Source organism: Astatotilapia calliptera, chromosome 7 (assembly GCF_900246225.1).
Source record: "Astatotilapia calliptera chromosome 7, fAstCal1.2, whole genome shotgun sequence".
In the NCBI taxonomy this organism is placed as follows: domain Eukaryota; kingdom Metazoa; phylum Chordata; class Actinopteri; order Cichliformes; family Cichlidae; genus Astatotilapia; species Astatotilapia calliptera.
In genome coordinates, this window is record NC_039308.1 from 45,231,653 (window position 1) to 45,255,867 (window position 24,215).

At 40.4% G+C, this 24,215-nt stretch overlaps 2 protein-coding genes across 2 annotated transcripts in view; both read right to left on the reverse strand.

Moving 5' to 3' along the window:
• swap70b (switching B cell complex subunit SWAP70b) overlaps positions 1 to 10,841 on the reverse strand; it is a 36,007-nt gene extending 25,166 nt beyond the window's left edge. The window contains exons 1-3 of the mRNA XM_026175058.1: positions 10,574 to 10,841; positions 7,834 to 7,974; positions 5 to 178 (exon numbers count right to left, since the gene is read on the reverse strand). Of these exons, the coding sequence (XP_026030843.1) occupies positions 5 to 178; positions 7,834 to 7,974; positions 10,574 to 10,669 (411 nt within the window). The 5' untranslated portion in view covers positions 10,670 to 10,841. The remainder of the gene's footprint in view (positions 1 to 4; positions 179 to 7,833; positions 7,975 to 10,573) is intronic.
• A 5,395-nt stretch (positions 10,842 to 16,236) lies between these two features.
• wee1 (WEE1 G2 checkpoint kinase) lies at positions 16,237 to 24,062 on the reverse strand. The gene is made up of 11 exons (XM_026175061.1): positions 23,737 to 24,062; positions 23,066 to 23,643; positions 22,401 to 22,615; positions 21,935 to 22,001; positions 20,904 to 21,076; positions 20,340 to 20,608; positions 19,043 to 19,132; positions 18,864 to 18,949; positions 18,600 to 18,770; positions 17,904 to 18,049; positions 16,237 to 17,485 (listed from the first exon to the last, which is right to left on the reverse strand). Exons 2-11 carry the CDS (start codon positions 23,552 to 23,554, stop codon positions 17,332 to 17,334), a joined length of 1,860 nt encoding a protein of 619 aa, XP_026030846.1. The 5' UTR covers positions 23,555 to 23,643; positions 23,737 to 24,062; the 3' UTR covers positions 16,237 to 17,331.
• Between the last annotated feature and the right edge of the window lie 153 nt (positions 24,063 to 24,215).

Here is a 24,215-nt window from a genome sequence, read left to right on the forward strand (position 1 = left end):
TGACCTCCTCAGTGACGATGATCAGGGGGTATCTGTCTTCAGACAGGAAGTTGAAGATGCACCAGATCTTGAAGGCGTCATCGTTACAGATCTTCAGCTCATTCTGCTCCATGTTCTTCCTATACGACAACGTCCAGCACATTTTGTTGAAGTCCTGACGGTTAAAGTTATCCTTCACCTGTGGCACAACAGAAACATCATCAGGTTATGTTCCACACCAAAGGAGAACAGTCTGCTTTTCCAGACGCTCACATTTTTTAAAGCTGACGTTTCAAACCACAGAGCATAGATATTATACATATGGAATATATCCATTTATCAAATCCATAATACACAACTTTAATAATGTACAACATGCGTTTCATCTACTAGCACATGCCCATGCTAGTTAGTCCAGGGTGGCTAGGCAAAATGATGTCATTAGGGTATCTAAGATGTACATGTGTGCAGGAGTGTTCGGAAAGACAGATTGTGTATTACAGTACGATGCACACAGAAACTGAGAAGGGACAAAAAGAAAAAGTGCCTCTAGGCTTTAAATTCCAGAGCCAAATGGGAGGAAAGTTCTTAAAAAGGTCTAGTCAGTGGTGTGGAGGGGATGTTTTCTTTGAGCCAGTGAACAGTAGCATCTCCATGGAGACTACCGGCTGGCTGAGTGCGCGGTCATTTGGATGAGAAGCACATCTTGTCCTGCTGGCAGTCGCCCCACAAATCCAACCACCAGCAAATGATCCCAAAACATCTTCCAACGTTTGCCGTAATTAGAAACCAGTCAACCCTGTAACTGGATTCATCAACTATTATATCTACAGTCCATGAATCCTGCTCAAAACCATGGTTACGGCACCTGCAGTGGCCATCACACAGTTTTTAGAAACACTGATCTAAGGTGGCAGTCAGGACATTCGGTAGCACTTCATATTGCTGTTGAACACTCAGCCTTTAACACAGTACAAACTTTAGTGGAACTACCACCCATTTTCATCTCCAGATTTTTTATTTTAATTCTGAGTAGCTTTGCATTATTCTCCATTTAAAATAATCCTCGATTTTCTTACACTAAGCCTTAGTGGAGACCCCCAGTTAACTGGCTAACAAATCATTTAGCTCCTTCCCCTATAAGTCGTCTTTATTTTAAAGACGACTGTTCAAATAGGTTTGTAGCTTCTGTGGGCACAACTTAGCTGACCATAGTAAGGATATCCTCTATGACATCATACAGAGGCAAGAGTGTCGGGGGGAGGGATGTGTGAAACCAAGTGTGTACAAATCTGGAGACTGAGCTTACAAAGGCATTATTTGTCATTTGCTGACCTCATTACTTGAAAATTTTTCCCCCCTCAGCTTATCATCTCAGAGAGGCGGCCTGGTGTTTACTCATAGCCTGTGTTTGTTAGGGTTAGGAGAACTGAGCTCTTCAGGGAAGGAACACCTAAAAGTATCACCTCCAGCTGAACTCTCCAGAATGTGCTTTGCAGTCCCCTTTACAGAGCTGCGTGGGAAGTCACTCCTTTTTCCTCTGTGTAAATGTGGGCAAGACTAACGCTTTCAGAGGGAGGGGCTCAGCCACACTAACATGCACAACGCTAAAATAAGCAAGTAGTTACTTACAAAGCAAATAGCTTCTGAGCTTGTGCGTTTTATCAAATGCTTCATTAAAATGTCCTTTTTTCACAGGCAACATACAGAACAGTGAGTTTGTGAAGTATGTTCACATGATAATAAACCTTTGACTTGTGTGCTGCTTCAGCTAGTCCCGAACCTGAATCCAGTTTCCATGCTGTGACAGAGAGAGACAAACATCCAGCTTGAAAGCCTGAACGGTTTCAAGATCTGATGTAACCTGCTATTGTGCTCATTTAGGTTGAGTGCCTGTGTAGAAACCTGTCTTAGATGTTAAAGCGATAGTACTTCCTCAACTTTTGAAAGTCACCCTGAAGCATTGCTTTACTCAACACTGCAAACTAGGACTAAACGTCAATTAATTTTGACGTCTAAATGAAGTAAAACACTTTTTTTTTAATTCACAAAAAACAAAAACAAACATTCCTGTAGTGTATTACTCTTTTCTCTGTGCATCTTTGTTCTAAATCAGCAGTCCCCAACCCCCGGGCCTCGGACTGGTACCGGTCCGTGAGTCGTTTGGTACCGGGCCGCGAGAGTTGAGGCTCGGGTGTGAAATGTATGGTTTTCAGGGTTTTTAAATCGGTTTTCAGCGTTATTTTTGTTATAGTTTTTATCGTTAACTCGGTTTTCCTGGGTCTTTTCACGTGTGTTATGAATAAATCATCTTTTTTTTCAGTACCGGTACTAGTTTTATTTTGTTGTATTTATCCACGACACCTTAAAGGCCGGTCCGTGAAAATATTGTCGGGCATAAACCGGTCCGTGGCACAAAAAAGGTTGGGGACCGCTGTACTAAATTATTATTTTAAAACAAGAAGCACTCAGACAGCACAAACTTCAGCAAATTCAACTCACCCCCTAGTCTCTGTATTTATCACTTTGGCCTTCAGCTCAATCTATTGACCTTGATGGAAAGATCAGAGGTCAAATGTGACATATTTTAAATCTTTATAAAGTCATCGCAAACATGACTCCACACACCTACAAAGATTTATCAGAATTTGTTCAAACTTCTCCAGCTACTGTGTTTACAGAAACACGACAGCCAAACTTCTCTTTAATTGGCCTCGGCATCGTCACCTCTCCCATCAGAGATAGTCAATCTCTATGACATCATTCAGAGCCTTTTCAAGCCAAGACAGAAGAAAATGCAAAAATAAAAAAAAATGAGAGATAATAAAAATGTATTTCATGTACCTTAGCAGCGATAAATTAAGTGTGTATTCAATAATAAATAAGCAAAATAGATATCCTCATTTACTTTAGCTATGCAGATTAAATGTGGGTTTGCCTACCAGTAACTTATCAGTCATGCTGATTCTCAGATGGTACAAATGTGTATTGAATATTTGTTGCTGTTGGGAGCTTTCTGGAGATTACTGAAGCTGAAAACAGCTGCAAGTCTTTTGTGAAGGTGAAATTACTGGCAACTATTAAAGACTGTAACAGGTAAAGATTGTTTGTGAGGCTAAAAATAGATTTTGGGTGGAGTAAAATTAAAAAAAAAAAAAAGTTACATGCCGGTGTAAAGAGGCTCCTCCCATCATGAATATTTTGCCATTCGTCACTGGTTCTGGCAGTAAGTCTGACTCAAAAACAACATATTCTGCTGTTGTTATAAATAAGGACGTGTCTCTCATGATGATGTGTTCAGGTAGCTGAATGTGTTCGCATCATGTTTGTGGTTCTGAATGCTTAATCACTCTGCAGCAACACAACATGCGAGGATAGGGTAAAGGGGAAGTCGTGAAAGCAGGATTTGTTACGAAAGAGCTTCTCTTTGCGTCACGCTCGTCTTGTTTTCGTTTTGTTCTTAGCTCGCTGGTTCTCGCTGTCTTTTCTCCTCCTCCCCTTCAAGATCCCTCTCGGTCTTTTCCCTTCAACAGTGAGATCCTTGTCAGCAAATCGCCCCCTCCTCTCCACTGCCACATGTTCATTAGGATTCAGGATCTAAACTTCAACCTTATCTCACACCGAAACAACACAACACAGAAATGTAACAAGTGGAGTCAGACTAGAATAAACTGGAAGACAAAAAGAAAATCTTGTTACCAGTTCAACCGGACTGTCTGCTTTTTAAAAATCACAGACTTCAGTGGAATGAGAATCACACCAGTGACAGGAGCAGCTGAATGTTCAACACGGTATGATGTGATATGAAAGCATTTGAAAAGGGGGAAGTAGTAACAAAGTGCTTTTTTAATGGTCCACAGCACAAAACAGGTGCTGTTAGGATGGTTCATCACCAACATCTGGCATCAACATCCTCATTTCTTTAAAAAAAGCGTAATAAATATACATAAATCTAAACACAGACTGCTGAGGCTCTCATTAGCAGATAACTAAAGGTGAATATTGCGATACAACTATGAAAGCATCCTCCAGTTACTGTAGCCAAATCTTCCTCTCCATGTCTTTTGTGGTTAGTGTGAATTCGAATGACAAAGTTCACCAAAACTGAACTATAAGACACGCTCTGCAGCAAGAACACAGATTACTCCAGATCTGACATTATTTACATACACAACTCTGTTAAATAAATAAACATTTGAGCATTTCTGATGAAAAGAAAAAAAAATAGATATAGGCCCCTCAACTTGGGCAAAATTCAAGGAATTCTTATTTTATTTGTAAAGTTCCTAAACAGAAAAACCAGATCATTAAGCTCTTAACCCTTAACAGAACAGTCCATGTTCTGTGCATGAATGCATTTTAAATTTCTGTTTTCCCTATTAAATGTGATGTTTCAGAAGAATGGATTTCAAATTAAGATAATCGCTTTAAGGCATGTTAGCACAAAAGTCTTACTGCCAATCTGCTGCAGCTCAGCGAGGAAACACTGTGCCTTACAAACCCACCCAATCAGTCTCAGACTGGTGAAACCTCAATTAGCTTCAACACATTTTTACATGAAGTGAGGACTCAGGATTTTGTCCTCCATCTTTCCTAACAGCAGAGAACTATTGCAACAAGAGGAGTCACCACAGCGGTCAACACTTTCAGTGACTGTGTGTGTCAAAATTCTTGACTTGGAACAATGAACTTAAATAATCTCTGTTTGTAACACAAGCACACACACACACACGTTTCTATGTAGTGCAACATGCTATCACACAACAAAGTGTGCGGCCCTGAGCTTCAACATCATCATCACTTTTCTGCTACATCAGCAGTGGTAAGTGTTTCAGGGTCATGGTACAGAGTTCAACAATCTCATCACACCAACACCACGTCTCTGTGCTCTTATAAAAGAAAATGTTAGAGGTCTGCCTTTTATTTTCTGCTGCACTATACGGGTGAGTTGGTGAGGATAATGTACAGACTGCCTCCATCTGCACTTCCTGTCTGCTGTACAAAGGCACAAACACACACGCAGTTTAAAGTTTTTCCTGACTAGCAACTGTGTTCACTTGTAAAATAAGATACTTGCTCTCCTGGGTTTCGGGTTTCTGATACACACACACACACACACACTTTCCTTGTGTGACAGGGTGGAGTTTCCTCAGGAGTGAGTGAAGTTGAATGCTTTGAACACCACCCCAAGCCAATGCATGGGTGGGATGGTTGTGTGTGAAAAATACAAGTGTGTGTGTGTGTGTGTGTGTGTGTGTGTGTGTGTGTGTGTGTGTGTGTGTGTGTGTGTGTGTGTGTGTGTGTGTGTGTGTGTGTGTGTCTTCCTCAAACTAAATCCAGCATTTAGTTTCTTTAAAGAAAATGTGGTTAGAAATTTTCAGCACCAATCACGAGCACGTCTTAACTACACAACACGTATGTCAAGTATGTCTGCTTGTCCAGAAAGAAATTATTTAAGCAGCTTTATCACAAATCACTTCAGACATAAAACAGTCAGAAATGTGCACTGCCACAGAGACAACGAAGAGGATAAACAAATACAAACAGCCTCTCTAAACTAGTGTTAATCCAAGCTTTCTATATATTGAAGCTCCAGCTGAACCAACTGGTCTGCTGGAAATAGTCAAGTCATTTTAAGGGCAAAACAAAAGATTTTTCTATACGCCAGTGGAGAAATGTATACGGGTAGAAAAAGTATTTTATATTCATTGATCAGTTAATTAACAGATCAATTTAATAAAGTGTCACAGATTATTGAGACATGAAGTTAGCAGTGAGCACAGTCTATCAGGTAGCCAATCAGAACTCGTATTTTTACAAGTATCTATTTTTTTCTTACATCTTTAAAATGACTGAAATGGAAGTTGTAAAGCAAACAAGCAAACAAACCAACAATAATCAAATGCCATACTAAACTACTGGAAAATATAAAAAAATAAAATAAAATCAGCAAAATTCAAGAATAAGAAGTCTTAAACCCTTCATTAAGACAGAGTTTAAGAACCTTTTTAAATCATGGCAATAGCCACTTAGCACGGATGTTATACAAGAATTCCAAACATTCAGAAGGAATTCCACTAGAGCTCACTGCTGCTCATGACATGACTAAATAAGCATTTTCTCTTGTCATGATGTCCAGCTATGCAATCACAAACGCTCCATTCATCCCGTGACCCCGTTATTACATCATCACAAAGGTCTGATGTTCAATAAATGGTTTTGTGCCGCCGTCTCGGAGCAATACAATGATGGATGGACACAGAGGGTGACACCAGCACAATGTAGCTACTAATACACTGTGTCCATCAATGGACCTTTGTAGTGCACGATTAAATATGACTAATAAATAACCTTTAAACATGATCAAAAAAACAAAAACAAAAAAAACAAGGGTTCTGCAAGAGAAAGTTTGTGAACCCTTTGGTCACAGTGGGTTCCAATCTTAGATCAAGTGACAGATAAATAGCTTTAAGTCTTTATCTAACACAGTGTAATCAGTCACAATGCAGGCTGGGAAAAGTATGCCAGCTCTTGGTTTAGTAACTAAAAAAACCACATTTAGCTTCAACACCCTCTATAAGATAAGTAGCTGCTTATGACACATACACCACAATGATGAGAATTTGGGAACATTACTCCCAAAACGTGGTTTTTAATGCAATTATATTGGCATGTTTGTACAAAATGTCAGCCCATGCCACAGCACCTCAGTAGCATTAAGATCAAGACTCCAAAAGCTACCTGTGATCAGGTTTTAAAAGTATTCAGAGATGCACAAAGTCTACTTAATGAAAAAGTCTCCTCATATCAAGAAAGACCAGTCGGTATGAATCATATCTTGATCACAACTTTCTCAGTTTCATGTCTAAATGCCCCATGTTCAAACATCTACCGTAAGACAAAATGTCTACGAAATCAAAAGCTGCTACATCCCATAGCAGAGGATATCTTATAAAGATTACACAAAGACATTAAACTACAGCAAAGACTTGCAGAAATCTGAATCTGTGCCCATTCTGTTGAGTACGAGGCAAATACTGATTGAGAATGGTTCTGCAAACACTGCACATGTCAACTGTTAAGCATGAAGGAAGAAGCACTGAGGTTTGACACTAGTTTGCTATGTGAAGGCCCGGATGCTAAAAATGGACCCGATTTATATAGTTTTTCTGGTCTTCTCAACCAGTCATTCAGTGCTTTAACTCTACACATACAGCACTCTCTCAGACACCCGATGATGTTTCACAGTTGGTGGCGTTTAATATTTTACCCAAGAAATTATGGATTGGAGAAAATTTACAGAACAATATCAGGTCAGCTGTTAAAATAAGTTAGGATGATGCAAGAAAACAAGAAATTGAAATAACTGCTTGAGAGAAAAGAACATGCATTTCAAAAAGAATTGGCTACTTTGAAGATAATTCTGATTTTATTTGTCTAGAATTGTGATTGAGAGGAGCATCACACCACTATTTATGAGTGGCCCATACAGGCAGCTTTTGCAGCCCTGACGAAGACTCGGGACTGTTGCTCTCAGGGACAAACAATCAGCAACTATAACATGACTCCAATCTCCTGCCTTAGTAGAAAATAGATAAAACGCCCACAAAGTACTTGTTATGGCTGGTCAAGCCTCTGAACAGCCTTCAGCTAATGTATCATTTTCAAAGCAAAGTCATGAAGAGTTGTAGCGCAGACTGATAATTTGCCATTATTATTTCCTCTACAACAATGGCACTTATTGTTTGTCAGTGTGTTGACACTGAAAAAGACAGCGCCCTAGATATAATAAACACCACTTTACTATCCTAGGCTGACAAAGTGTGACTGAATGTGCTTACACAGCTGACTGACCTTATCCAGAATGAACTTGTTCAGGTAAGGCATGTATCCCTGGTTGGAGACAGGACCCTCGTCATCATCTTTGAAGTGCTCCTCCAGAGCCACCGGGTCATGGGGAATGTTCATGACTGTACATAAGTTGTGGGACAGCACCTGAAATCAGAGGTGAAAACAATACTTACTAGTTATTATAACGATCGATTGATATGTTTAAGTCAATTTCAGCTAATAGTTATGAGTTACATTCCATTTAAGCCAGGTCTTGGCCGTTTCTACCTTTGCTCCCTGCAGTTACATTTCTTGAGAAATGCACTTGAGGTTACATGAAAGGTCACAGCGTAGGGTTAAAGTCGTAGGTTACAGTCGACATTTACAAAATAAAACAAAATGTAAATACTGTTCCCTGTCATACAAAGGCCCCTGCCCAGAATTCCTTTTGACGACTCGCAGCCGTGTGGGGTTGCACATGTGGACATGACAGCAGTAATTGGAGAACAAGTGTGGCACAACCAAGAGAACCACAAAGGAAGCGGTTTCACCATTTTCAACAGACGTGGAGCGTCTTAAAGCTGCATTGCATTTTTTTTCTCCTTTTTTAGGCCACAGTTGTGTAGAAACTAGTCTAACTATTGTGCAAGTAGCAACAGGGACATTCCCAGGATAATAATAAAAAAGAGGGGGACCAGATCAGAATATTTAAAGTAAGTATACTATAGACAACTAATGTTGAAGACACGGTGTGCACGTATGCAGCCCTGTGCCCTGGTACCAATGACAATGCAGTTATTATGCATTATCATCGATGCAATAGCTGTACAAGAATTTAAAGACGGTTTTGTTTTGAGTAACTATTTCAGACAGTCGCCAAGCATATGTAGGTAGTTCTGATGTGCGTTTGGGATCACTGTCCTGTTGGAACATCCAACTGTCTCCAAGTTTCAACCATCTACTGTTGATTTGAGGTGAAGTTGAAGAATATGAAGGTAGCCCTCCGTCATCATTTCATCCACTTTGTGCAATGTACCAGTATCACTGGCAGCACAACAGCCCTTGCTTGACATTCATGTCCGTGTTCTTAGTTTTGACAGAGTCACCTTTACTCCTCCAAACATACTTCTCGTGATTGTGACCAGACACCTCAGTATTCGTCATGTCTCATATAAAACCTTTCTCCAGGAGGCATTTGGCTTGTCCGTGTGGACAGCTGCAAATTTCAGTGGCACTTGAATGTGTCAAATTTGAAGTAGTCTTGGTCAGCACCCTCTTAGTCAATGAAGATGTAAAAGTCACTTCACTGTAGGCAGAATAACTTGTACTTGCGTGGAGTTGTTTGAAGGGATGATCTTGGAATCTGCAGTTGTTTAGAAATGGCTCCAAAAAGACCTTCCCATCTTGTGTAAATCTACTGTTCTCCTTCTTAGATCTTCACTGCGCAATTTTATTGTTCGGAGTATTAGTCAGTCAACTGAGCTCTGTCAAACAATATTTTCTATTCCAGCAAAGATAAATTACCAGTTGTAGTGAATGGTGATGACTAATGAAAAGTTTACCCCCTTGGTTTTGCCATGTTAAAACCCACTGTATAACCTTCAGCTCCACTTATTAAATAGAAATACTTAAATGACAACAAGTACTTGAGCTACATTCAGCCATTGTTCCTATTCATGCTCTCATCCAATGGTGTTTGGCATTGTTAGATAACCAAAGACTATAATCTCTGAATCACTGAATCAAATTTTTGCACATGTCGAGGAGCGTGTCAGGCTACATTTCACTGTGTGTTATACTTGTATAACTATGCATGTGACAAATAAAGAACCTTGAACCTTGAACCTAAAGTAGTGTAGTGGTTGGCACCTCACAGCAAGATGATTCTGGGTTTGAATCCACCGGCTGGAGGCTTTCTGTGTGGAGTCTGCATGTTCTCCCTGCATTTGCCTGGGTTCTCTCCATGTACCCCGGGTTCCTCACCCTTCCACAGTCCAAAGACATGCATGTTGGGTTCACTGGCGATTCCACATTGACTGCAGGATTGAATAGGTGTCTGTCTGTGTCAGCCCTGTGACAGACTGGCACTGTCCAGGGTGTACCCTGCCCCTCACCCTATGAGAACTGTGTTAGAACCCGACCCTGATAAGGAGAACAAGATGGATGGCCGGTACATTGGCAATAGAGGGTGGGAAACCCAGGAGGGGCCTATGCCGTCCCATGCCCTTTCTCTTTGCACTTACCCCAGAGTAGCAGCGACCATTTTCACTTTGGTTTGATGCTCCTGAAGTGAAAAGTGTTTTTGTTTTTTCCATCCGTTCCTGAACAATGTTTGGCTGGCACAGGAGTGTGAGTGCGTGTTGTTTACATACATGGAGGTATCTCCAGGAAATTTGTACTCATATAAAAATATCTTCTACTTGGCTGTGTTTTCAAGTGGATTCTTCCAGTGATGAGAGGTGTATGCAGATCTTTTGAATAACTTTACTTTCATCTGCGTTAAAGCCTCCTTTTCAAACATCTGTTGGCTCTACTTGTTCTGTGGTGGTTTTTAGTGTGGGATTCTCCTTTAATCGATGTGCAAACTGTCAACAGGTGCGTCTCAGCTGATGCTGCCTAACAGAAGTGTGTGCGTTTGTTTTTTTTCCACGCAAATCAGAATAGGAAGGAACGGGTTCACTATTTTGAAAAAAGCCAAAGATCCTAAAGGTTAAAACCTCCAGCGGCCAAACGAAACTCAAAACCATCAAGGAAAGCAGCTTACCTTCAGCTGAGATTTAGAGACTTTCCCGCTTTTGTCCACATCCAGAGCTGTGAAGGCATGCCAAATGGACTTTAAAAGTTCATCCCGCAAGGCCATATCGGTGGAATATACCTCGTCTTCTTCTCCTGTACTTTTCCCCTCTTACTTCTCTCCTCTCCGGCTGCGTGTGTGTCACTCTTACTCTCTTGCTGTGTGAACTGTCTCTCTTCTGCTGTTGGACACGACGGGGAAAGGTCACGTGACCCGCCGTCAACTGCTGCGTGCTTGGCATCGTGATGAAGAACTGCAGCACCGCTCAGCGAGAGGAGCGCACACACATCAGGCACGAGTGTGTGTCACTGACGCTCTGTGCGGAGGGTATGTGAGGACTTTGTGGGTAAAAAAAACATTATTTATTTTTAACGTAAAAAATGACACATAATAGGTGTTTGAAACTACCTATGTTTCTGTTCTGTGTCCTGTGTACTGTTTGTTTGTATACGTGTCTTTTTGGCTGCTGTTACAACCAAATTTCCCCTTGTGGGACAATTAAAGGATTATTCTATTCTATTCTACCTTGCTAAAAAACAGAGAAAGTCGTTAACATATAAATATATGGAAAACCTAAACTGCCAGCTCAAAATTACTAAACTTTTAAAAATCACAAAATATTATTATTGTTACTAGTATGCCAATTATATGTAAATAAATAATAAATAATAATATTTTAGGCATTCATTTTGATAAAAACTTGCATGTTTTGTAGATGCATACAAAGGTGTGTTGTTAAGTTCACCTGTTGATTGATTGACATCAGTGCAGAGATCGTGTACACATGCCTTTCTCTAATATTTAATGACATTCATTTATCTGTGGTGTCATGTAAGCCTTTTATCTCTTTATTTTTCAGCGGTTTTCTGACAACTTAAAAGTGGGAAATTAAAGATTAAAATATAAAATTTCTGGATTTAAAAATGTTGCTTGATTAAGGCGCTAAAATGTAACTGAGAATATGTTTGTGTTAAAATCTAGATGGCTAAAAGTATTTGAATATTCTGAAAATATTTTACAAAGTGAAGTGACGGTCTCAATTTTTGGATTAAACTGTAGTGAAGTTTTCACTAAAGATTTAATATCCTCATCTGAACGTCTGTGGAAATCTCAGATAGAACCAAGTCAGTTTATGTTATTTTATGCAAAAAAAAATTTATATAATGAATTTTGTTTTTACACAGTGAATTTCTACTTGGGTTTAAAAATGAAGCAGTTATGATTAAAACTCCTGGAAAATAAATTAGTACCAAATTTGTGACTAATTCTAGATGGCCTGACCTGTAATACTTATCGTGTGATTTAGAAGTGCCACATTCTATTGCCCTAACATCTTTGAATTCAATTCAATTCAATTCAATTTTATTTATATAGCGCCAAATCACAACATAAGTCGCCTCAAGGCGCTTCATAAATACAGAGAAAAACCCAACAATCATATGACCCCCTATGAGCAAGCACTTTGGCAACAGTGGGAAGGAAAAACTCCCTTTTAACAGGAAGAAACCTCCGGCAGAACCAGGCTCAGGGAGGGGCGGGGCCATCTGCTGCGACCGGTTGGGGTGAGAGAAGGAAGACAGGATAAAAGACATGAGACAGGATAAAAGACATGCTGTGGAAGAGAGACAGAGGTTAATAACAGATATGATTCAATGCAGAGAGGTCTGCACTAATACATAGTGAGTGAGAAAGGTGACTGGAAAGGAAAAACTCAATGAATCATGGGAATCCCCCGGCAGCCTATGTCTATTGCAGCATAACTAAGGGAGGATTCAGGGTCACCTGGTCCAGCCCTAACTATATGCTTCAGCAAAAAGGAAAGTTTTAAGCCTAATCTTGAAAGTAGAGATAGTGTCTGTCTCCCGAATCCAAACTGGAAGCTGGTTCCACAGAAGAGGGGCCTGAAAACTGAAGGCTCTCCCTCCCATTCTACTTTTAAATACTCTAGGAACAACAAGTAGGCCTGCAGAGCGAGAGCGAAGTGCTCTAATAGGGTGATATGGTACTACAAGGTCATTAAGATAAGATGGGGCCTGATTATTTAAGACCTTGTATGTGAGGAGCAGGATTTTGAATTCAATTCTGGATTTAACAGGAAGCCAATGAAGGGAAGCCAAAACAGGAGAAATCTGCTCTCTCTTTCTAGTCCCTGTCAGCACTCTTGCTGCAGCATTTTGGATAAACTGAAGGCTTTTCAGTGAGTATTTTGGACATCCTGATAATAATGAATTACAGTAGTCCAGCCTGGAAGTAATAAATGCATGAACTAGTTTTTCAGCATCACTCTGAGACAGGATATTTCTAATTTTAGAGATACTGTGCAAATGGAAGAAAGCAGTCCCACATATGTGTTTAATATGTGCATTTAAGGACATATCATGGTCAAAAATGACTCCAAGGTTCCTCACAGCGTTACTGAAGGCCAAGGTAATGCCATCCACAGTAAGAATCTGGTTAGATACCATATATCTAGGCTTTTCAGGGCCGAGTACAATAACCTCAGTTTTATCTGAATTAAGAAGCAGAAAGTTAGCGGCCATCCAGGTCTTTATGTCTTTAAGACATTCCTGCAGTTTAACTAATTGGTGTGTGTTACCTGGCTTCATGGACAGATAGAGCTGGGTGTCATCTGCATAGCAGTGAAAATGTATGCTATGTCTTCTAATGATACTGCCTAAGGGAAGCATGTATAATGTAAACAGAATTGGTCCTAGCACTGAACCCTGTGGAACTCCATAATTGACCTTAGTGTGTGAAAAGGACTCTCCATTTACATGCACAAACTGGAGTCTATTAGATAGATATGATACAAACCACTGCAGTGCAGTACCTGTAATACCTAAAGCATGTTCTAATCGTTCTAATAGGATATTATGGTCGACAGTATCGAATGCTGCACTAAGGTCTAGCAGGACAAGCACAGAGATGAGTCCACTGTCAGAGGCCATAAGAAGCCATTTGTAACCTTCACTAAAGCTGTTTCTGTGCTGTGATGAGCTCTGAAACCTGACTGAAACTCTTCATATAAGCCATTCCTCTGCAGATGATCTGTTAGCTGTTTGACAACTACTCTTTCAAGGATTTTTGATATGAAAGGAAGGTTGGAGATTGGCCTATAATTAGCTAAGACTGCTGGGTCTAGAGATGGCTTTTTGAGTAAAGGTTTAACTACAGCTAGCTTGAAGGCCTGTGGTACATAGCCGATTATTAGAGATAGGTTGGTCATATTTAAGATCGAAGAATTAATTAATGGCAGGACTTCTTTGAGCAGTTTTGTAGGAATTGGGTCTAAAAGACACGTTGATGGTTTGGAGGAAGTAATTATTGAAGTTAACTCAGAAAGGTCAATTAGAGAAAAAGAGTCTAACTTAACATCAATGGTACTAAGAGTAGCTGTAGATAATATTACATCTGTGGGATGATTATTGGTAATTTTTTCTCTAATGATAAAGATTTTATTTGTGAAGAAGTTCATGAAGTCATTACTAGTTAACGTTAAAGGGATTGTTGGCTCAAAAGAGCTCTGACTTTTTGTCAGCCTGGCTACAGTGCTGAAGAGAAACCTGGGGTTGTTCTTATTTTCTTCAATCAGTGATGAATAGTAAGATGTTCTGGCTTTGCGGAGGGCTTTCTTATAAAGCAGCAAACTATTTCTCCAGGCTAAATGATGATCCTCTAAGTTTGTGACACGCCATTTCCTCTCCAGATTACGAGTCATCTGCTTTAGGGTACGTGTTTGAGAATTATACCACGGAGTCAGGTACTTCTGATTAGAGACCTTAGTTTTCACAGGAGCTACAGTATCCAGAGTCGTATGTAGTGAGGAGGTGAAATTATTAACAAGATAATCGACCTCTGTTGGGGTAGCATTCAGATAGCTGCTCTGCTCTTTGTTGGTACAGGGCATTGAAGATGATAACAGTGGGTGGATTATATTCTTAAACTTAGTTACAGCGTTTTCAGAAAGACATCTACTTTGATAAAGTCTACTCTCCACCGCTGTGTAATCAATTATTGTAAATGTAAATGTTATCAGGAAATGATCAGACAGGAGAGGGTTTTCAGGAAACACTGTTAAATGTTCAGTTTCTATGCCATATGTTAAAACAAGATCTAGAGTGTGATTAAAGTGGTGGGTGGGTTCTTTTATATTCTGAGAGAAACCAATTGAGTCTAATAACAGATTAAATGCCATGTTGAGGCTGTCATTTTTAGCATCTACATGGATGTTAAAATCACCCACAATAATTATTTTATCTGAGCTCAGAACTAAATTAGATATAAAGTCTGAGAAATCAGACAAGAAACTCTGTGTAAGGCCCAGGTGGACGATAGATGATAACAAGTAAGACTGGTTTCTGAGTTTCACAGCTGGGGTGGACGAGGCTAAGCATCAGGCTTTCAAATGAATTAAAAGTCTGTCTTGGTCTTTCGTTAATTAATAGGCTGGTGTGAAAAATTGCTGCCACACCGCCCCCTCGGCCTGTGCTTCGAGATTTCTGGTAGTTAGAATGACTCGGGGGTGTTGATTCATTTAAACTAACATAATCATCCTGCTGCAACCAGGTTTCTGTAAGGCAGAGTAAATTAATTTGTTGATCAATTATTAAGTCGTGTACTAACAGAGACTTGGAGGAGAGAGACCTAATATTTAATAATCCACATTTCACTGTTTTACTCTTTGGTTCAGATGTGGATACTTTATTGTTCTTTCTTTGTAATTGTTTATGTTTAAGTTGTTTGTTGCTGGTTTTTAGTTTGTTTTTTGTCTTTTTGGAAGCTGACACAGTCTCTATGGAGATGGGTTTTTGGGGGGGTAGCAGAAGGAGAGAAGCTGCAGAGAGGCGTGTAAGACTGCAACTCTGCTTCCTGGTCCCAACTCTGGATAGTCATATTTTGGGGGGTTTAATAAGTTTGTCCATATTTCTAGAAATGAGAGCTGCTCCATCCAAAGTGGGATGGATGCCGTCTCTCCTAACAAGACCAGGTTTCCTCCAGAAGGTTTGCCAATTATCTATGAAGCCCACATCGTTTCTGGGACACCACTCAGACAGCCAGCAATTTAAGGAGAACATGTGGCTAAACATGTCACTCCTGGTCTGATTGGGGAGGGGACCAGAGAAAACTACAGAGTCTGACATTGTTTTGGCAAAGTTGCACACCGATTCAATATTGATTTTAGTGACCTCCGATTGGCGTAACCGGGTGTCATTACTGCCGACGTGAATTATGATCTTACTGAATTTACGTTTACCCTTAGCTAGCAGTTTTAAATTTCCTTCAATGTCGCCTGCTCTGGCCCCTGGAAGACAATTGACTATGGTTGCCGGTGTCTCTAGCTTCACATGTCTGAGAACAGAATCACCAATTACCAGAGTTTGACCCCCAGCGGGTGTGTCACCGAGTGGGGAAAAACGGTTAGACACATGAACGGGTTGGTGGTGTACCTGGGGCTTCTGTTTAGGACTATTCTTTGGTGTGAGAAATACTAATGCTGATATACTTTGTTGTATATCATTATGCTGGATGTTGTTTCTATTTTTTGTTAAACACAAATAATCATTTGTACTTAAAGATTCATTTTCAATCTTTCTGAGAGTTTTTCTCTCATAAAAATGCCACTGAACAGAAGGTGAAGTGTAGATGGTGAGAATTTATTAAAAAGAACATATGTACACGGTACAACAACAGAACAGACAACAGAAAAGTTACTGTTATGGGGTTACAAGAACAAAAGGTTGAGGAATGCTCGCCTAAACAGTAATCGAAGACAAGCGTTATGAAAAACAGACAGAAGAAAGAACGAACCAACAGAACACATGAGAATCGTAAGAACGGGACGATGATTGTAGTAATGCTACAGGCAGGGTTGGCAGCACTGATCAATAGGCAAGATTAAAAGCATGGATCAATTCTAACCTCATAGATAACAAGTTGGTTCACTGGTTGCGGTACTTCACAGACATTGGATAATTTTTTTATTTATTTATTTTTTAGCATGATCTATTTCCATCCGACCAGATACAAAACAGGATGGAAACAGGAGCTCCTGCTACTTGAAAATAAGAGCCAGTGACAGTTAACGATCCAACCTGAAACAGACCAAACCCTGACACACAAAAACATGGATAGCAGCAGGTTTTCATTTTCTTTTCTTTCTTTCTTTTTTTTTCTCTTTTGAAACAATGTGGTAAGCGCCACATGTTACCTCCAAAGTGCTCCATTACAAACACAGAAACTGTAAGTTCTCAGATCCTCTAGTAGCCAGCATCAGGCATGCGACAGGCAGTAAGGTGCGCACGGCTACATTGAGTACATTCACACATTGGGGGGGGGAAGCTTCACTGCAGTTTTGATCTGCTGAAATGCACTTCGACTTAGTCGAGAGAAGTGCAAGGACAGGAATGGAGAGAATTGTCTGACATCTATGCAAACCTAAAGAATGACAAAGTGTAAAAGGTAAAGCAGCTACCTTCCTTTCAAAAAGAAAAAAAGAAGTCCACTGGTGAAAGGACTGAACTATATTGGCAAAGAGTCTAGTGAGATGAGTTCAAGTCTGGTGCATCAACACTCTACAGCTTTGATTGGACAGAGGAGCCCAACTCCTCGACTGACAGGGTTGTCCTCCAAAACAAAAAGTTGTTTTTTTTTCTTTTTTAAGTGATCAGTTCTGGTTAAAAGGTCCATAAGCCTTCGTGTTTCACTTCTTATCGGGATGGAATAAAGTCTCAGTATATTGTGAGGCTGACCGATCGGCTCATTTTTTTCCCAATAAGCCTGGTGGTTCTGGAGTTCTGGACTGTGGAGCGGGTTAAGATCCTGTCCGTGGATAAAACTTTCTCCTCGGCTGCCGCTCTAGCCTGCTGGGCTTTCTTCAGCTCTCTGAAGAACATTAAAAGAAAAAGGGAATAAATGAGACACGTAGGAGATGGTAGACCACACTAAGAACAGTCCTAGACTTAGCTGAAAACTGTAACCAAATGAGCTAAGATAACTGAGCACAATCCTTGGGTTTCTCCCTCAAGCTCACTATGCTCACTGTTTATTATTTTAACTAAGGAATACAAACAAATTGCTGAATACATATTTCTTATAATGTGTTTGCTACTTTTATTTTTCAAAGTGACAGAGCAATGATTCCCAGCCCCCTCCTTTAACACTGGTGCAGGATAGGTACTCCATAACTGGCTTATTTGCTGCCATCACACAACTTGTCCAAACAAACTAGGAATTTTCAGACTGTCAAACCACTGATGAGTGAAGACAATAAACACTTGGTAAGCTTCTGTGCAGTACGTACTTTTGAAGCAGGGCGTTCTTAAACTTCTCTGCGTTGAGCTCTACTCGGAGCTGATCAGCACTCATTCTGGCAGTGGTAAGAAGTACCGGGTGTTTGATGAGGTCAGAGGTTGATGGGCGCCTTGTTGGATCAGGGTGGATCATAAGCTGGGGAAAAAACAAAACAAAACAAAAACCTATAAATAAATTCACCAGAAAACTAAGCTGAGGTTGACAGTGCTCAGATTTACAAAAAAAAAAAAAGAAATACATTAACTACAATTCAATTATTAGATCAATTGTTTGGTTAATAAAATAAATAACAACATTCAAGACACTTTTCCACAGGAAGGCTAATATAGCTTATCTGGCATGACTCATGCCAGAGGCCAGGGTTTGAATCCACCTCGGCCCATCTCATGTGAAATTCCCTCTCACTCACTCCCTACTGACCTGTCTGCTCTCTCCTGTCCTATCAGAATGAAAGCTGAAATTTTAAACTTTTCAAGCACCCAATGAAAGTGCTTGAGAAGGGCCGCTTGAAAAACTTGAACTGGCCTGCACTGTCTCATAGAAAAATAAAAGTTTATCTTTATACATTAAAGTAATTGGGAACATGCAGCTTGGCTCAGATAAGCACAAAAGCTACGACATAATAACACCCATTCTTATAAACTCTAAAAGGATCTAAAAGGAAAGACAAGTGTTGTGCAGTTACCTTAAGAAGACTGAGAAACTCTGGAGAAAGCACTTGAGGAATGGCAGGGAGTTTTCCCCGTCTGATCTCGTGCCATTTCTCTCCATTGGTGGGTAGAGGTTCGGCCCCTGACGCGCTGACAACAGTCAGGGCCAAAGCAAAGATGTCTGCTTTTGTCAGGTTACTGTAATCCTAAAAAGAAAACAAAAATTATGTTGGACGTGCAGCAGAATAAGTACAAGCATTTTTTCTTTTTGGTTTGTTTTTTTAAGCAGGAAAACAAACCTCTTGTAAAACTTCATTAGCCAGGTATCTGCTGTCGCCCTCTTCAACCTGTGGATTGTTCACTCTTGTCACATGACCAAGATCACCTGGAGAGGGAACGCAGGTGAATGTGAGAATGAGCTATCTGACATTTAATAAAATGACAAACTAGATATTATAGAACTTTGGAGTGAGCGTACCGATTTTGTAGATGGCAGTAGGAGTCAGTCCTTCATCCTCGTCACATTCATCACAGCTCACTATGGATTTCCGTGAAATAAAGATGTTGCCTAAACAAAGAAAGCTTCCATTAGTTTCGGACTAGGAAACTTTAATGTTAAATGTCTCATCTCCTTTTCTATAAAATATAAGAATGAAGGCCAATCGCAACCTCAAACACCTTAGTGTGGATTTTTCCTGTTTTAAAATGGGCATATTGGGGGGCAGCTATGCAGATCAGCATGAATGGGCCACATAAAGCAGGGGTACACATTTCTTAAAAGGGGCAAACAGATTTAACGCTGTGGGCTACATACAACCCACTTTCACTTCAAGTGGGCTGGGCCACTTCAGTTCAATCCAATTTACATAGCGCTAAATCACAACAATGGTCGCCTCAAGGCGTGGCCTCTGAAACTCCCCTGCTGTCAGTGTAAACCTATGTGACATTGTAATATAAGAAAAGTAGTGCAATTTCAACTATACATCATAAAGGTTTTTCAACATGATAAAGAAAAGCTGCACTAGTCAATTAAATAGTAGCCATTACTATACAAATAGCTTAAATAGTCTGAGCAATGAGATGTCAAAACCTTTTCTACAGTTTTTACACAAATATTTATTACTGTTGTTGTGAGTTCCTTTAAAGAAAGAAAAAAAAATCTAATTTCTAAGGTAGATTTCTAGTCCTAATTACTTAGATGTATCAAGAATATAGGAAAAGCTGTAAAACTTAAGAAAATACAGTTAAAAGTCTAAAAATTATGTCCTCCTTCACATTTTTCAAAGCCATGCAGTGAGCCAGATTGTTTTTCCTGGGCTGATTCTGGCCCCCAGGCCTCATGTTTGACACCCCTGGTCTAGGGTAAAGCTAAGGGACAGACTTTGAACAACTGAACTGAACCAGGAAACACAGCCCTGTCAGAAGAGAGCCTGTCTTAATTTTGCCCATTCATGGCATATAGCAAAGACAAAAAACCTAAAGAAAGTGATGACAGATAACAGTTATTTCCTGTTATTTAATAAGAACAAAATGTATATTACTTTTGAGTAACAAACAAGTCATCAAGTCTGTAATGACTGTTCGTTTTAACCAATGTGCATGATTTTTCTGGCTGTCTTGAACTTGCCGAGATCCCCGAAACATTTTTTCAAGCAGGAAAGCCCAATAATCCAACTTCTCAATAAGTTCGACGGCCATTCTTTTATGCTTTAAAAAAAAAAAATACATCAAATATTGCAACTCCCAATATTTTAACATCAAGATCAATTACTCACTTGGTTTGATATCCATGTGCACCAGAGAGGTTGAGTGGATGTACTTTAGTCCCTGTGTGACCTGCACAAGCAGATTTTTCAGCTCAAGCACCGACAGGTAGCAGAGCCGTCTGTAGTTCTCTGCGATGACGTCAGACAGCGTGCCGCCATTGCAGTACTCATTCTGGATGAGCATGTGGTCATCTTCAGCCCAGGCTGAGTAGTAGCGTACCACATGGGGATGTTGGCCCAGCACGGCATGAGCATACACCTCCCGTAAGGCATTTTGCCTGTGAAGGAGAACAGACCGTTTTAATTAGGACGTGACTGGAGCTGCTTTTGTAGTTCACATGAGTGGAGGTCAAAACTTTCCAGTAAAAGAACTTTTAGTGAGCTCCTTTAAAAACATGAAAGAGGAAACATGGGTCTCTTTGGGTATATACACATGTGTCTTATTACAAACACAGTAGTACAGGTAAGTTTGAATAATCCAGCCATCTTTCCACTCATCCAATTTGTATCCAATATTCACCACAAATAAATATGATCTTCGTTTGCGTAGTTTAAACAAACCAATCTACTTACTCGTCTACTGATCCCGCCAGAGGTTTCTTTGACCTCTTGATGGCATACATGCAGCCGTCAAGCCTTTTCACGCACTTGAACACAGCACCGAACTCCCCGCAGCCGATTTTCTCCAACTCGAGGAACTCTGAAGCATACCGGGACGTCATGTTGCTTTCCATCATTGTGATCCTCTGAGGGCGGGAGAGGAGTTTTAACAAAAGAAAATCTGATACAATCACTGAAATCCAACCATCAACCAGCACGAAGCTCGCTTTTCCAGTCCAGTTACCACCGAAACCAACAGGTTTACCCAGCTAATAGTTTTGAGGCAATTTACATATGAAATACACATGTGAATGAGCTGTTTCTATGTTGTGTTTAGAATAACAACGAGCATTGTGCAACATACTCGTTTTGGAATTTCCATTTAAATCTCGTTCCACAACATTTATAACTTCAACAATTACCAAATTTTCCTTTGTTGTAGATTTGTTAATTTAAAAAAAAAAAAAAAAAGTTAACCTGTGTGGTTCGTGTTTTGTTTTTAACTTTCGTGGTATGTTTCACAAATTTTACATCTGTAGCTACAAATTTAAAAGGAACCAAATAAAATTTAAATAGCAGCAAACTTTTCTTCACATAATTTCCCCTATAAGAGAAATTCATTTTACTTATGTTTATATGTGGCTTCCATTAAAAAAAACAACATAACCAAAACAGAATTCTAGACCTTTACCTACAGATGGAAAACCATTTCTCGAAAAATATTCTCTCATTTGGTGCTCTTACTGATCGTGATGGAAAGATGTATTTAACAAGCCCAAAATACACCGCACATATTTATAGAGTTTGACATCTGGTGACTGAAGGCTTCAATATATGACAATTTAGTCATTTATAAAACCTCAAATCTCTCAGACTCCTAGAAAACACTATTCACACCCAGACAGAATAAAGAAAACTTTTCTGGTTTGCAGTGCCAGCAACACACCCCAACAATAAAATAGAGGCACTGAATCTGACTAGAAATGACAAGAACATCTAAATACCTTAGATGGTGGCACCACTTCCTCCTCTCCTTCACCGTCACTCGCCTCCATGTCTTCTCCACAGGAGCTACAAGTGTAAAGATAAAGAATAATGTGGGTTAGCATTCTGTACAGCAGGGGGCAGCACTGAGGACTTCAAGAGCACATGGCAGAGTTCAGTGAGGTCGTGGTAAACCTCGGGTCTTATACTGCCAAATGTTTAGATATTCTGAAAGTGCTGAAGGAAACAGGTAAAGTTTAATACAGGTCTACAAAATCGGCTACTACATTGTGTGTTTAACGATTGTTGCATAGCTGTATTAACATTAAGGTAATTAAAGACTAACTGTTATGGCTGGGAAATCTGGAACAAAATCATTGACAGCAGTTCATGGACTCCAACAGCCACATTTCAAGTACAATGACGTGTAACACGCGCTTTTTGAGGACTGATCTAAAGATGCAAAATATAAAGTTATGAGCTTACTCATTCCAGTGTGCTCGCTTTCTGTTGATTCTCTGCTGTGTGGCAGACTGAATGAGGAGGGAGTCAGGGGTGAAGGGGTTAAAGTTGACCAGGGGGGTCTGCTGTCTCTTGCCACTGTCAATAAGCGACTTTCCTGAAACGTCCACTTTCTTGAATAAGGAAACTCTCCTGCTGGAGGACCCCGGGCCTGAGCTTCTAGCTCTGGACAATAAACTCTGCAAAAGTCAGTATTAGAGATGAGAGAATAACAGAGCAGAAGGACTAAAAACACCAAAAAACCATCTGTTTCAACCAATATGCGCATAAAATAAGCTAAGAACAATAACTGGTATTTATAATGTAAAGGTACTTTAAATTAAATGCTCACTCGTTGATAGACATGCCCAGACATACAACTGTGTGGATGACTATAACGTTATGCAATAAGTACAGTTATACATTAAGTGGGTCAGTGGGTGATTAACGGACTCTCCAGAAGTTCAAAAATTTGAATCAGTGTGTTTGCTAAAAGGCCTGATCTCTTTCCACTTTTAGGCCCGAAAAGACAGAGAAACGATCGAAGCAGTAAGCTAAACTACAGAGACAAGACAAGAAAGTGCACTCAAATGTTCGGTTTTGCAAGAGTCTGATTATGAATAATGTCTCAAAAATTAAATTACATTTACCTTTGGTGTGTGCGGTGTGTCAAAAAGCCGCAGTTTCTTGAAGGTTTTGTGCGGGGGGGTGTCTGGACAGTCCGGGATCGGGGAGCTGGATCCCCCGTCGTCCGGAGATCCGGGACGACAGGGAGACCCTCTAAACAGCCGAGAGTTTTTCCGAGGGGATGGCGAACAGTTGGCAAATATAACACTGCTGGGTGACTGCAGGTGAGTTGGGGATCCAAAACTCTCCTCCTCGTCCCATAGCTCCACGTCTTCGTCCCCACCGGACTGATTCAGGGGGCTGCTGCTCCCGTCCAGGCATTTATCGGCGATGATCCGTCGCACTGGCATCGGGGAATCCATCTCCGTGAAGCCAGACTCTCCCCCTGTGCTGTTATTGATGTCCTCGATGATGTCGTCCTCTCCGTCGCTGCATGTGAACTGTAATTTCTGACGGATTGGCAGACTTTTGGGAGAAGGAGATCCGTGCCGATGGCGGCTGTAGCTCGACATTTTCAGGATTTAAAACCCGGCTTCGTTGACGCCGTAAAAAAAACAAAAAACCCAAAAACTGAAAAGCACGCGGCGGATCCACAGCACTGCTGAAATGACGTTTTTTTTTAATGAGATACAACACTTCTAATTGCCTCAAATTAAAGGTACTGATCCAAAAGCCTGAAAAGAACGACTTTTACCTTCAGAAGCTTCGCCTACAAAGTTAACGTGTTTGCTGAATCTCACACGCCCATCCAACGCTAAAAATGGCCCCGAGAACAACGTCCGAAGTTGAGCTGATATTGAATTAATTCCGAAAAATAAAGCCCCCACCCGACGGGTGTGAGTGTCCGTCACTACCTTCTTGACGGCTGACTGACAGAGAAACACGTCTTTCCACAATTAAACCATTCCAATGTTTACAAAAAGTTTGAATGAGTCAACTACCAACTCCTTCCTATCACGCGCGTGGGAAAGGACTTCCCGCGACCGTTGGTCACATGCCATGCGCAGCCAATCACATCTCGTCCCTAAATTTTGAAAGATGGGCGTTCCAGTGCGGTTTCGGGAGACGTTACGTCATGAATAGCAAAGCAACAATCTGGCGCGAACGCGTGCCTTTACACGCTGACCGAGACGCGACCATTAAGGACAATTTATTCAGGCGGAAAGATCAAAG